At 38.9% G+C, this 12,659-nt stretch overlaps 1 protein-coding gene across 1 annotated transcript in view; it reads left to right on the top strand.

Annotated features, from left to right (window-relative positions):
• C5H10orf67 (chromosome 5 C10orf67 homolog) overlaps positions 1 to 12,659 on the top strand; it is a 109,964-nt gene that overhangs the window by 56,382 nt on the left and 40,923 nt on the right. The window contains exons 10-11 of the mRNA XM_033100524.1: positions 3,309 to 3,366; positions 4,054 to 4,232. Coding sequence (XP_032956415.1) covers positions 3,309 to 3,366; positions 4,054 to 4,232 — 237 coding nt within the window. The remainder of the gene's footprint in view (positions 1 to 3,308; positions 3,367 to 4,053; positions 4,233 to 12,659) is intronic.

Here is a 12,659-nt window from a genome sequence, read left to right as displayed (position 1 = left end):
CTGTTTTTAGGCACGTTCACATTTATGATTGTTCTGTCTTCCTGTGAATTGATCCTTTTATCATTATGAAATGTCCCTTTTTATCTCTAGTAATTCTTTAATTCTGAAATCTACTGTATATATTAGGTATAAATGTAGCCCCTTTAGCCTTCTTACATTTTGCATTGCATATCTTTTTCAATGCACTAATTTTCAATGTCTCTGTATATTTATATTTAAAGTGCTTCTGTTATAGACAATAAATAGTTGGGTCTTGCTGTTTTATATATTCTGGTTATTTCTGCATTTTAACTAGATTGTTTAGTCCATCAACATTCAATGTTATTATTAATAGGGTTGAATTTAGGTCTACCATTTCACTGTTTGTTTTCTATATGTCCCCTCTGGGTTTTGTGTTTGTTTGTTTCTCTGTTCCTTTGTTTTTTTGGGTTTTTTTTTTTTTTTTTTTTTTTTTGCCTTTTTAAAATATATTTTAGAATTCTATTTTAACTTATCTATTATTATTTTTTCTTATCACTTCTGATGCTTTTTATTTCTTTCTAAAGATTGGAGTTTCTATGTAGGATCATTTTCTTTCAGTCTGACGAGCTTCCTTTCACTTTTCTTGTAGGTCAGGTCTGCTGCTGATGTAATCCCTCTATTTTTTCTTTATCAGAAAATATCTTTCTTTTGCCTTTGATATTGAAAGATATTTTCCTTCAGTATGGAATTCTGAGTTAATAGTGTTTCTTTTTTTAAAATAGTGTTTCTTTCTTTCAGCACTTTAGAGATCTTATTTTACTATCTTTGAGCTGTCATCTCAGTGTCAGTCTGTTAATAGTCTTTTAACTCAAGACTACGTCACATATTCTTATATACTTGTATGTTGAGTATTTTTGGACTTTTTGGGCATTATGAATGTTATGCGTTATTTTTTCGAAACAGGTAATTAATTTGATTGGGCTCCAGCTGCAAGCTCTGTCTCCCCTGCAGTGGGTGGCAGCTCAAATCTCAATTCAATCTTTGAGCCTCCGCTTGGCTGTAAGCTTGGTTCAGGCACCAGCCAGAGATTTGGGCAGAGTGTATTGACAGAATCTCAGGCTCCCCATCTGGATCTCCTTGGGGTTTCCTTGCGTCACTTTCACTGGCTATGGTTGCCCTGAAGTCTGTCCCCAGCAGTTCTGAAATGCTGAAGGTTTTCCAGCATAGTTTTAGGTTCTCTGCCTAGCACAGACTGGGCACTGCTGTCAGGTTAAAAGCCATAAAAATGGGAAATTCATCCTATGTTGTTCCACACTTTGAAGTGCTGACTGCCCTCCAAAATCTGTCTGCTTTTGATCTCCTTCCATTGTCCTCAGATAGTTTTTAAAATATTTTTTCCAAAGTTTGTAGTTGTCATCTGTGGAAAGGTTGGCTTGATAGAAGCTACTTGACCATGACCAGAAGCATAACTACCCCCGAATGATATCTTCATAATACAAATATTATCATGCCACCCCCACCACGCTTAAAATTATTCCATGCAATTATCCTATTGCATTTAATATAAAATCCAAACTTGCACATGCTCCTTGGTCTTAGCACACCCTCCTCGCTCTTCCCTCTTCTGGGGTCATGATATATGCTCTTTGTTCTGCTTGCAATGCTCTACTTCCCACTTTTTGAAACATAGACTTTATTTTTTAGAGCAGTTTTATGTTCACAGCAAAATCAAGGGGAAGGTGTAGAGATTTCCCATATTCCTCCTGCCCTTACTGCTTCCCACTTGTCACATGGTTATTCCCTTTCATTGTTTTGATCTCAGCTAAAATGTTACTTCCTCGGGGGTGTTTTTTCCTGACCACCAGTATAGGTCTTACTTCATTGTCTATTTTGCTTATCACTGTACACTCAGCACCTACGATAGTGTCTGACATACAGTATGCACTCAATGCATACTTTTTTAGTGATGAGGGATGATTTATTTAATACTTCTAGTAATTTTCTTATAGTGGAATGGAGAAAAATATTATTTTTTAATTAAAGTTTGAGAAAATTATTTTTAAACCATTATAATGGAGGTTAATTATAACATTAGCCTTGAGTTTAAACCCACTAAGACCACCTAAGTATAATCCTTCATGGGCATCAGTTGATATCCTCCCAGACCCCAAGATTTCATGCGACAGACCGGTATTCTATTGAATTCTAATCTATCAGTAAGTGAGACATCTTTTTGAAAATACATTATAGTTGATGTTTAGATACCAATGAGATGACTAGTTAGATGTATTTCCCATCATTGTTTAATTTTGTAATAAGATTAGCCAGATTTAGAATCACTGGCACTACTTATAAATCCATATTACTAAAAATCTTAATATTATTGAAACATGCATTAATAATATATTTTTTGCCATTTGTGACAACATGGATAGACTTTGAAGAAATTATGCAAAGTGAAATAAGTCAGACAGAGAAAGACAAATAACTGTTATACCTCACTTTATGTGGAATCTAAAACAAAACCAAACTCATAAACACAGAGAACAGATTGGTGGTTGCCAGGGGTGGGGTGTGAGGGGTGGGCGAAATGGGTGAAGGTGGTCAAAGATATGAACTGTCAGTTATAAGATAAATAAGTCATAGGGATGTAAAGTACAGCAAGATGACAATACTGTATTACACATCTGAGAGTTGCTAAGAGAGTAGATCTTAAAAGTTCTCACAAGAAAAAAATTGTAACTGTGATGGATATTAGCTAGACTTTTTGTGGTGATCCTTTTGCATTATATACAAATATTAAATCATTATGTTGTACAGCTGGAATTAATACAGTGTTAAACATCAATTATATCTCAATTTTTTAAAATATATATTTTTTTGATAAAATGTCTTTTTTGCCTGGAAATTGACTTTTTAAATTAAAATTTCATTTATTACATTATTGAAATTTGACTATTAAATAATCTAAAATTTCTTTAAAAAAATCTTATAAGGCCTGGGATTTATAGCTATTATAATAACATGAAACAAACTACCACATTAGCAAGCAATGTATATTTCTCTATAATCTCTATTATGCTTAAAGCTATGAACAAATGCTAATGACTAAATATTTGCAGTTTTATCTATTTCTGTTCACTTATTTTTAAATGCTTTTTTTCTGGGTACAAATTTATGTTCTCTTCTAATTCATATTCAACATTATAACGTGTATTCACATAATAGTTTTGGCAGTCAAATGGTTTAAAATGCTACTCTTTTATTGCTTAAGGGAACTTTCTAGAAAATTCTCCTTTTTAATCTTTGCAAATGATAACAAATGACATAAGCCTTCAATTTCACAGGTTAATAAGCATAAAGAGGAAATGGAAATGAGAAAAAAGTTTGACAGTGTAAGTAAGCATCAAGGTTTGCATTTAAGTTCTTTCTCTTTTTTTTTTTTTTTTTTATTCTGTGCTTGTGTTGTTTGGGCATTAGGGTTGAAGGATCTATACATAGCACACGGAGGCTTTTCACTTTCCAACACCTAAGTTTGAAAGAGGAAATGCTTAACAGTGAGGCAAGAAGCGTGAATGGGAGACCAGGAAACTGATGGCTAAGAGCAGGGAGAAGGAGAGAGTGAAGGAGTAAGCAGAAGAGAAAGCAAGCCTGGCATAAATAAGGGGAATGAAAGGTGTCATCTTCATGTACTGATCCTTAGTCCCAGTGCCTTGTCCCCGGATTCCTGTCCCATCACTCCTACCCTCTATTTCTCCATATTCTTACAAATAAGATACAAACCTCAAGCTACCACCTCACCCTGCTCCACAAAGACCCTACCTCAACAGGTGCTTCCAGAAAACATTCATCTGATGGTATGGTTTTCTTAGTACTCTATCAGCAATGAGAGGAGTGGGGGAAAAAAGCCCAACTGGCAAATTAAGTCAAGCCGGGGGGATGGTGGGATTGGGAGCCAGACAGGTCCAGGCCCTTTGGGACTGTAAACTTTAAACCTGCAACTCCAGCTCATGCAGGGCAAGGAAGGAAAAGAAAGGAACACGAATCTGAAGAATGAAGTGAGAATAACAAGGTTGGTTCTTTTTGTGTGACAGAGCCCAAAACCAGCCAAGGGGAAAGAGGATACTTTGATGCCGTGGCCCCCACAACCTGGGACTCTATCCAGGACTGGAATGGCTTCGAGGCAACATTCTATATCCATCAGTACAGCGTCTCTTAAGACCAAAAGAGAGAAGACTCCAGGAAAGTCTTTAAAGCAAGAGCTCCCTGTGGTAAGAACGGCTCCCATACCCATACCCTGTGACACTTTCGTCTGCACAGGGACCCTGTTCTGTTAGCAGTATTGACACTGCATATCACACCTCAGATCCCGCATCCGCAAGAGCAACTGTCTCAACACACGTGATTCTCCCTATTCTCTGCATGCGTCTGGGCAGGGGGCTCTGGCTGTTCCTCTCGGCACCAATGTGTCCTTGTAAGGTCCCTTAACTTGTCCAAGAGGATGCCACCATCATCCCTGGCTTGGTGGTTTACTTTAGTTTAGTCACTAAGCCTTAGTGGATCTCTACTAAATAAGTGAGGTGGAGAAGCCCCATTCCGAGCACTTTCTAGGGTGTACAATTTCAAACTCATTGCAGCCTAATAGCTATCAGAAGCTCACTGAAGACTCCCTGAGGGACACACAGGTATACCGTGTGTATCTGTATATACATTTGCTCATAGTATTCTAATTTGGCACCTGGATTAACTCACACTATCAGAGACTCTCAGGCAGGAATTATCTGCTATTGCTCTCCCTACCCCTTTTCCCCCACCCCAAACAATCAGAATTGCTTTTGCTGGACCTACAATGCAACTATGGGTCTACAAAGAGGGCATGTCAAGAAGTAGCTCTGCGATGTTCAATTTAACGTTCGTTTGTTGTGTGGGTTTTGCTGACACAGTGCTCACGGCATTGCATGATACCTCCCTGTAATGGTCCTCTGGGAAACTTTCTTCTGCTCTTAGTTATGGGAATAGTCATATTTCTCTGAGCAATTGATCTTTCCTGTGGGTGCTGTGAGTTGTGTAACTAATCAAAGCTCCTTTTCCATGTTGATTCATAGAAAGCTTAGACGCCCACTAGTGACACATCTAACCAATGCATAGCACTTCATAGAAAGAGCGTCTCTATTTGCACATTTTGATTTTGCATGCTCTTTTGTCTTGTTTCCACATGTTTCCATGTTCTTTCTCCTTCTCCCACAGGGGGTGGAATCTACCTCTGTACACTCAGGGTATGGAGAAGCAGAGCAGGACCATACTTCCTTTGTCCTCCTTACTCCAAAAGGGGACAAGGAAAGATACAGCCCTGTCATACTGATGCACCAGACAGATGGCTCAGTGCCCGCACCCAGAGGAAGAATGAGAGCACAGGTGCAGAGAAGCGAGGGTGTTATACTAGTGGAAGTCTTTCTCCAGGAGTTGAGAAAAAGCACTCTCCTCGAAAAGCATTTCCACTTTGCAGAAAGTTAGGAAGTATAGACAACTGGAAACCAATGTAATTTCTCAAGAAGGAGAGTGACATTTGGGAGGAAATTTGGCACATGACTGTCCAGTGCCTGAGTTCTAGAAGTAAGAACCCTGGGTTTAGAATCCAGGTCTTGGGAAGGTTTTTATTCTTCTTTTAATCTCCCAACCCCCACCCTCACCCCCAAAAAAACAAAAAACAAAAACAAAAAACACTGGCCAGAGTATGCAGTGCTGCCTGCTGACCCAGGCAGGACACCAGCCACACTGGGTGAGGAGCTCTAGTCCAAGCCTTGGACTTAGCAAGTCTGACCGAGCTGGTGTCCTGTTCCAAAAGGCTCCAGCAGGTGCCATAAAACCAGGTCAAGTGGCAGATTCTGTGGTCCGAGGGTCTGAGATGAATGTGGCCAGGGCTACAGAGCAGGGTTAGTGGCTGAGACAGAGCGAGGGGCCTCCCAGCCCGACATGGCAGCAGCAGTGGGGAGCTGCCCCTGTCTCTCCAGCTAGCCCACGGCTACAACTAAATCCTAGAATTCCAGATTAGAAACTCCAGTGTCCTCAATTTATAGATCGAAATTGAGCTTCCAAAATCACAGCCCCGAGGGGTAGAAACACTGCCTGTTCTCACCCATGGAAAATGCACAACAAAGGAGAGACAAAGGCAGACAGGATCTCTGAGAAGGTATCATTTCAACAAGATTTTCTTTTAGTTCTTTTTCCTTCTGACTGTAATGATGCTTATCTTGCTGTTTCTAAAGCATAACAGGACATTTTGTCAGCCGGAGAGACTCTGGAGTTAATGTATAACGATAAGTAAAAATTGGACCGGTGAGGGCAGAGGGAGGAGATGACATAAGCTGGTGTTTACACCTTTATATTAATTGACTTGATTTTAAAGTATAATGTAGTTTTCTAGGTCACCGTTATTACTAGCATATACACTTTCGTTGTTAATAATAATCCTGTTATTATAAATGCTCCCTTATCTCACCTTCCCCTGTGGTCTGTTCTTCACTGGAGATTATCTCTATGTATATGCACTCTGGTTATAATTTTTCTGTTTCTCTCTTTCACATATTTTATTATATTGAGGGAGCTGGACTTCTTAAAAATTGACTTTAAAGGGTTTTCTAATACTTACCACGTGTAAATGACGAAACGGAGAGCTGGCTGCAGGAACTTTGACATCAGTCATTTAACTTATCCAATTAATCATACTTATTTTTTGAAATCTGTGTCATTCGGTGGGAACAGCACACATGCTTCGCACAGTGGAGTACACAGTGATAAAACGAGTGTTTAGCCAGTCTGAAAAACGCGATATGAACATTGCTGCCTGATTTCTACGTATGAACGATTTCACAACATAAAGTGTATATTTGTACTGTATTTTTGTGTAAAGTTTATTTTTTGATATCTGTAAAACATTTCAAATACTAAGGTTGCACATAACAAGGTTAAATTGGATTCTCAGGTTCCCCCTCCCCCAGCCCCCAGCCAGGGTAATTCGTTAATTAAGGTTGCACCCAGTGAATGCTTTCCCTGGAAGATTTCTGAGCTTCCACGGGGTAACCTGGCCTATGCTGATGGAACATATGGTGCGTGCTTAGATCTGCAGAAAGCATCGGGAACCCTCTATGTGGGAAGTGGGACATGGGACAAAGTCATTCGTGTTCCCATTCTTAAAGTACACGCAATACAAAGCAATTTGTACATCACAGGAGACATTAATAAAAGCTCAAGAACATCATTCGTTTGACATTGTTAGGTGAAATTTTTTTGTGATAGTTTTGCAATTATGACCATAGTTATCCTGCAAGCTTGTAAGTTTTTTAAAAAATTATTTTTATAGTATATAGGATTACTATTATAGGTAGATAGTACTAGAGTCTAGGTGGGTGAAAGAAAAATTTCCTTCTGAAATTTCCCATTCCTCTCCTCTACAGCCATTTATTTGATTAAATTGCATGTAAAGTTTAAAATAAACGCCATCAGAAAAGAAAATAACATAATCTGTTGATTATTTCATTCTTTTTTTCCCTTGGCTTGGTTTGATAAAGCTGGCAGAGCATTGCGGGAAAGCCAGCATTTTTCTCATTGTTGATCTGGCCGTCCCGGGTCGGGCAGTAATACAGAGACAGGACAATTCTGGGCACGTGCATGGTCTTCAGCGCTTGTCAAAGAATATTTGCCGTATTTTGATAGATTACGTTGACACAAAAGAATTTCCCTTATCATACTGGATCTTCATCTCAGAATACGAATAACTAAACTGTAAAGATAATTGAAATCACACACTGCAATTACTTGTTTTATTTTAAAATCAAAATTTTCATTGACCCCTAAAATGAATTCATCTTTAGATTCTGCTCCCAGAGACTTGAAAGTGAAAATTGAAAATCTGAGTTATGTTTGAAATTCAACTGAAAGGTGGCTTTCACTTTCTACCTTTTTTTATTCTGAGTAGTTTGATGGCAAATTAAATAAATATTTTCAGTATATTTGGAACTGAAAATATTTTACTGAAAACAATATTTAATACTTGTTGCACAGATGAAAAATGTTATTTCTTAAAATCACTTGAGGGGTTTTATGTTGTGTCTCTTCTTGTTTATTTTGTTGGCAGACAATTATTTTATTTGTAAAGTTTATGATACTTTAATATGATTTAACTTAAGGACCTAAGATATTACCGTGGAAATCAGGAAAAAGTAAGTTAGAGATTTGTATCAATTTCTATTCTTCTGGAGACACTCTCAGTCCTGGGGGCAGATGCTAGATCCTGACCACACATATTATCACCTTGTTGATAACACAAGGGTCACCCTTGACATTCAGGAGCACAAAGAGCAGCCATCTTACCCCTCACTGTACGGTGTTGCTTTATTCTCTCTGTCTGGGTTTCAGCTGTGGGTATCTTTCTGTTCCCACTGGGAGTCAAGGCCAGTCTTGAACACCAGGTCATTTGGCCAGAGTCCTGACACTGCCCAGTTTTGCATCTTACCCCCAGAAGACTGAACAATTTGACATGCTGTCACTCATCCTAATTGCCATTATGGCGTATGTCAATTCTGCTGCTCGGTGCTATGAGTTCTATTACAGAATTGCTTCAATATTAATGCTCAAGGCCAGAATCAAGCCTGAGGTTGCTACAGCCTTTGGACACCAGCACTGGACTATTAGCCACTCTCGTTGGATCCAGCTTTAAAGGGAGAAGCTTGGCAGTTTCTCCAGCCCTGATCTCTTCAGGCCTACTCTCTCCAGCTTTCTCCTCAAATTCTGGGGATAAGCTTATATGTTACAACACATATCAGGTTTTTTTTTAGGAATGCATTTTCATGGAAGGTGGTACTTTTCTTCATTTGATACCCCTTTATTTTCTTTTCCTCAATATAATCTCTGCTTGTTCTTCACGAAAACCTAAACTTTTAAAGAGTTGTTTTCCCATATGTATTTATCTATTACTTATTACTCCTAACTTGCATATCTGATCAAACTTAGATAACTAGTGATATCTCACTGAATTGATTTAATGCTAGTCACATCCAAAGAGTTCTGAAGTTTTGTTAGCCGGTGCAACTTTATTAGTCAATCAAGCTACAATTACACTTTTATTTAGGCTTTTAAAAATCTTAAAAATAGCTCGAGGGTCTCCTTCACCATTCTCAATGTGGTATCCATTCCTTTGTTGAATATATGAGTATATGTAAATATCAGGAATAGAAAAACAACTTACCTACAACCAATGCCACGAAGTGTTATGCAGTCCAGTTAATCTAATGGCTGAAAGTATATTTGATTTCATGCCACCAGAATTAGTGGACATGTGTCTAAGCAACCCAGATTGTAATTCTGGTGGTCTGTTTCTCTAGCTGAGAATATGCAAGTGGATTGTAATTAAGATAACATAGCGTTTCCATCTGCTTTACATTAAATAAGGCACAAGCATATTTTTAAAGGTACTTATTTATGTTACTGTTAGAAAGATTTCAATAAACAGTTTTAGATTCTTATATAGCCATTGAAAGAGCTAGGAGAGTAAGTATTAGGAAAGCAACAACAAAAAAGAGATTTCAGACTGAAGCACCCAAGCAGCTGGTTGATAAGAGATCAATGAGAAGTCGTTGCAGTTTGTAGGAATCTTTGGAAATCTCCCACCAAATAGCTTAGTCTCAGCAGTAAAGAAAGTGTTTCTTAAATGCACTATGAATGAAACTCATATACAAGTATCTGTTCGTTCATCTTCAAATGGCTTTGGAAAATGTTTTCCAGTGTTTCCACCAAAAGTCCAGTTCTTTGGAATTCGTCACAGGTATCCTTCAAAAATTTTAAAGTTTAATTAATATGTGACAAAAACTGATATAATTTGTCACGCCAAGATTTGCATTTGACACTTTCATTTATGCCATTTCTGGAGCTTTTATTTTTTTATGTAGATCTAAATTTCTGTCTGGTAAATTCCTCTTCCTGAAAACTGTTGTCAATTATCTCTTTTGCCCTAATCTCTTTCCATATGTCCTGCTCATTAATTTTGGACTACTTTTTTCTCTATGTGTTTCAGTTTGGGGAATTTCTTTTTATCTACCTTAAAATTCACTGATTGTTTTCTTCAGCTGTATTGAATCTAGTGATGAGTCGATCAAAGACATTCTTCATCTTTAGTGTTGTCTTTTTCATTTCTAGTATTTCCATGTGACTCTTTAAAATTTTTCTATCTCTATGCTGAAATTCCCTATCTGTTCTGTATCATGTATGTTGTTTACCTTTTGTTCTAGGTTCTTTAACATTTTAATTATGGTCATTTTAAAGTCCCCATCTGATAGCTTCAAGATTTGGGTCATCTTTGAACCTGGCTCTGTTGATTGCTTAGACTCCTGACAGTAGGTTCTTTTCTCCTTGCCCTTTTGTCTGTGTCATAATTTTTGCCAGATACCATGTGCAGACTAGTAGAGATTGAAGTCAATGTCCATAGAAATGGCACGCCTCTTCTTCTATCAGACTGGTACTCTAAGGGGTTGAGCCAATAGGACCAGAGGTGATTTGAGTTGAGTTGGTTGTTGCTATGGTTCCTTAGTGGCCCACAGCCTTGATATTCCTTTTTTGATAGATGTACTTCGAGTGGGAGCGAGACTAACAGCACTTTCTCTATGTGGTGCTCCACCCTCAGTTTTCAGCAGAACCTGTCCACCTGGGCCACAGAGTAGGTCTCTGTTTATACATCTACCCCCTCCCTCGGTAATAGACTGCTATTGTCTGGTACTTCATAACTGAGGGCAGAGATGGTTCTAATCCAAACTCAGTCTTTGGGAAGTGCTGTGTGCCTGGCTCTCCGAGGTGGTCTTTCTCAGGATTTCTGCCTCTTCTCCCTGTGGCGGTCTACCTCTGCCTTGTATCTGAAGTTGACCTTGGCCAGGTGTTTCCTGTCCCTCCTGCAAAGTACGAAACTCCACTTGGTATAGCACAGTCTCTAAGGCCCAAGACAATTACCGACCCCTCACTCAGGGGAAGAGAATGTTTATTTTATTTTCCCCTTGCCATAATATGTCTTCATCTATGCTCTGTGAGCAAGAGCTTTGCTGCCCGCCTCAGGCCTTGGAGAAGCGGGTAGGGCTTGGTATCGAACACTTTTCCACTGATCACCTTTTTTGAGTCTGATTGGCCAGAGAGTTTGCTTCCCATCTCCCAGGGGCATAAAACTTTTCTTCCTAGGATGGAAGGGAAAGGTACTTTTCACTTAGCAGAAGCTGATCCTCTCTCCCAAGCCTGCACCTTAATAAGTCTCCTGCACTGCCCTTAGTTTTTCTCATGAGCGTCTATGAGCATTTACCAGAGAGGGAGGGAAAAGCTGTGAGTGTGAATTCCCCTTTCACATGTGCCCCCAGCTACTTTAGACTGCTCTGCTAACCTCTACTTGCCCTTCAGCAGTTCTTTGTATGTTAGTTTGTTTTTCTTACCTGCTTGTGTTTCAACAGCTTGTGCTGCTTCTGCTGTAGGTGAGGCTGTTCATGTGTCACATCTCTCCGTGGAGGCGTTCGCTCCTCTTTGGAATTCTGGTTACCTGGTTGTGACTTCAGTTCTCTGATGGGTTCAAGAAAAATTGCCATTTTGTAATGTATCTGGATTTTTCTTGTTGTTAGTGTGAGAGTGGCGTTGTTTGCATCTTATGCAGGAGACAGAAGTCTGAAATTCTTTTATAAAACAGACTCATATAAAATTTGCTCAATAAAGAAATGTCAAAAGAAAAAAGTAAAGAAGAATCCTGCCACCCAGAGATAATCATTGAAAACCCCGGTGACCATCCTTTCAGACAATCTTCATGCAGCTATGCACACACCAGATACAGGAAATATCATTCAATGCCACTGAACATATATAAAATCAGTTAGGTGCAGTATTTCACTCTACAAAAGTAGCACAATTTTCTTAACCAATTTCTATAAATGTACTAGTGCCTCCCTGAGATACTGTCTCTATTCTTTTGCTGTTATAATCAATAGCTTCATCATCTTTAATAGAAACATTTCCATCGAGAAAGAGTTTTGATTACACATTTTTTAGATCGGGCAGTTTGATAGAAGATGTGTATGCTGCTCCTCCATCCCTGACTTCCTGCAGTGAACATGAAGTCTAAGATGATCTGGAGCCAGGTGAAGAGGCCAAGCCAACAGAGATTTCTGTGGGCTTCCAGGCCTCTGAGAAGACGTGCTTGAGATTTGTATGTGGCCTGGATCAGCCTGGATTCTGCAGGGCTACATAACCCAGTCACCGGCCAAGACGCTTCAGAGGCCCTGGGCAGACGTGGAGTAGCACCCTTGGGGCACAGCAAATGAGGAAAGTCTTACCCTATTTTTGGAAGAATTTCCTAGCTTAATGATTTTGTTAAAAGCAAATTCCCTAGTGCTATATGTAGATAAATGTTTTGTTTTGACTTTTGGCCTACACAATGATTAGTGCTTGACTGCATGCGGTCTCATACTTTAGTCTCAATGTTCTTAATTCTCAAGTCTCCTCTCCAAATTATAGGCACATCAGGCTGGTTCTCCTTTCTTCATGTGCTTTTGTCACTCCGTCCTCCCACTCTCCACCCTCCACTAGCATGTTACTAGTGTTCAAAAAGAGTTGTTTGCTTAGAAGGTAAAAAGAAAAACTTGTTAATTTTAAGTCAAGATTAATGAAGTTTTATGGACAGA

The sequence above is a fragment of the Rhinolophus ferrumequinum genome, assembly GCF_004115265.2.
Source record: "Rhinolophus ferrumequinum isolate MPI-CBG mRhiFer1 chromosome 5 unlocalized genomic scaffold, mRhiFer1_v1.p scaffold_110_arrow_ctg1, whole genome shotgun sequence".
Lineage (NCBI taxonomy): Eukaryota > Metazoa > Chordata > Mammalia > Chiroptera > Rhinolophidae > Rhinolophus > Rhinolophus ferrumequinum.
This window is presented reverse-complemented; position numbering and strand designations above follow the sequence as displayed.